We start from the raw sequence: 2,352 nt of genomic DNA on the forward strand, positions 1-2,352 counted from the left end.
AATTTTCTCAGCTAGATTTTTCCCAATAGTAGAGAAATAATTGTTGAGTGAATTTGCTATATCAACAGATGAAGTAATTTCGGAAGGTTCATTTTCTTGGTTAACAACCAATTTGTTAATTTTTGAATTCAGATTCGAGCCACTATTTTTATTCAAAAGTTCATTGATATGACTCCAAGTTTTCTTTGAATCTTTTTTGTCTGTTTCAAACTTATGTTCATAATGCATTTGCTTTGCTTTCCTTAGGACGGTTGTTAACTGATTTCTATATTTTTTTATATTTATTCAAACAATTATTATTATATTATTTGATTTTATAACTTTAGAAAAAAGTTTGTGCTTTGTCGATATTGAACGCTTAATACATTGTGTTATCCATGGTTTATTTTTCTTTTTCTGTTTAACACATTTTGTCTCAATAGGAGCATGTTTATTACAAACAAATAAAAACTGTCTTTGGAAAATATTATAAGCTTTATTAGGATCCATACATTCTAAAACGCTTTTCCAAAAATCAGTAGTGACATAAAAGATCATTACAAAATGAATCTATTGAAAAATTATGAAAGTTTCTCCGTGTTACACTATTTTTTCTTTGTTTAACACACTTGAAGTACTTAAAAATGGAGTAAACTGGCAGATGGTCAGAAATATCTACGTCAATACACCCTGCTTGAATAGGATAGGCATATATATTAGTATAAAAATGGTCAATGAGAGATATGCTAGAACTTGTTATTCTTGTTGGACTTGTTATCAACTGACGTAATCCATAACATTCTGTCATGTGAATAAAATCACGACAACTTTCAGTTGGAGATAAAAGATTTATATTGAAATCTCCTACAATAATGCAATGGTTTCTGTCTAGATTCAAGTTGTGCAATTGCTCGCTGAGATCAAGACTATATTCTTTAAAGTTACTGTCTGGTTTTCTATAAATTACCCCAAATATGATACTCACATCCTGAATGAGAATTTTCAGCCATAATGATTCAGCATTGTGCAAGGACAAATTAGGCATTCGTTTGTAATTAAGTCCTGAATGAATATAGGCACCAACTCCTCCTCCTCTTGTAATATTTCTACATTGTAATTCAAGATTATAGCCTGGCATTGAAAACTGATTTATGTCTTTAACATTCCAAACTTCTGATAATGCGACCATATCAAAAAATGATTTAAATTCATCTTCAAATACTTCTTTCAACATTTCAAAATTGCGATTCAAAGATCTCACATTCACGTGCGAAATGGAGAATGACTCAGAAAGAGCTTTTGTCGAGGAAAAAAATTTCAGGAGAAAGTGATGCTGTTGTTATTTGAAATGGATCAAGTTCTTCGTTATCATTAAGCGAAATTCTGTTGATAATTGTAGTAACCATTACGTTCATAAGTATTACGTAAAAGATAAAATAAAGACATACAACTTATTTACAGTTATTTCAGCTTCGAAATATCTTCTTTCGAGAGTATGATGACAGGAGCTGATTTCTCGTCCTTCCTGACATATATTTTTCCATTGTAAGTCCACAAGAACTTGTACCCAGCATCTTTTCTAGCTCCATTGGCGAGTCCTAGCAGCTCTCTTGTAGCACCGACGAGGTTCTCGTTGACGTAGATCTTCAAAGTGCTGCGAAGGTTGATTCCAAGATCCGCAGAAGTTGTGCCCCGTAGATGTTTCCTACCATCATAGACAGCATTCCTAGCTCTTCGATTAGTAAACCTGACAATTATTGGTCTTGGATGCTTGGCAGACGGTTTCGGTGCTCCGAGGCCGTGTGCGATATCGATGTCGCCAGCGGTGATATCTGGGTCGATCCTTTTGGAGATGATCAATGCTACATCTGCTGGGTTCTCCTGCTTCTCTTCTGGAATCCCAGCGATCTCAAGGTTTTGCCTCCTATGATATTGGTCGAGGTCCTGAACTTGACGATCAAGGTCATCCACCCTTTTCTTAAGTGCCTGGTTCTCATTCTGTAGTCCCTTATTCTCTCTCTCAAGTCGCTCCGTTGTTACTTTCATCTCTTCGTACTTTTCTTCCAAGAAAGAGAGAGACCTTACGATGTCTTGCTGCCCTCCTCGCACATCACTGATGGCAGATTCGAGAACCAAGAATTTATTATTCATAGAGCTGGAAAGCATTGAAACTTCATCTCTTAAGATCCCGTTCTTCTCTAAGTTCCTTTAAAGTAACATTTAAGACATATCTCTTCCGTAAATAATATGATTTTGTACAGTTAATATGTCCGTAGTTAAGTTAGTATTTTAGATATGAAAGGTATTTACGATTGATGTTTAATTATGTAAGGTATTTAAGTTGATAAGTGAGTTTAATTTATTAGGTTAAGT

At 34.4% G+C, this 2,352-nt stretch overlaps 1 protein-coding gene across 1 annotated transcript; it reads right to left on the minus strand.

Annotated features, from left to right (window-relative positions):
- Positions 1 to 1,440: 1,440 nt before the first annotated feature.
- LOC121419445 lies at positions 1,441 to 2,130 on the minus strand. The gene has a single exon (XM_041613923.1). The coding sequence runs from the start codon at positions 2,128 to 2,130 to the stop codon at positions 1,441 to 1,443; it is 690 nt and encodes a 229-aa protein (XP_041469857.1).
- Positions 2,131 to 2,352: the final 222 nt, after the last annotated feature.

The sequence above is a fragment of the Lytechinus variegatus genome, chromosome 7 (assembly GCF_018143015.1).
Source record: "Lytechinus variegatus isolate NC3 chromosome 7, Lvar_3.0, whole genome shotgun sequence".
NCBI lineage: Eukaryota > Metazoa > Echinodermata > Echinoidea > Temnopleuroida > Toxopneustidae > Lytechinus > Lytechinus variegatus.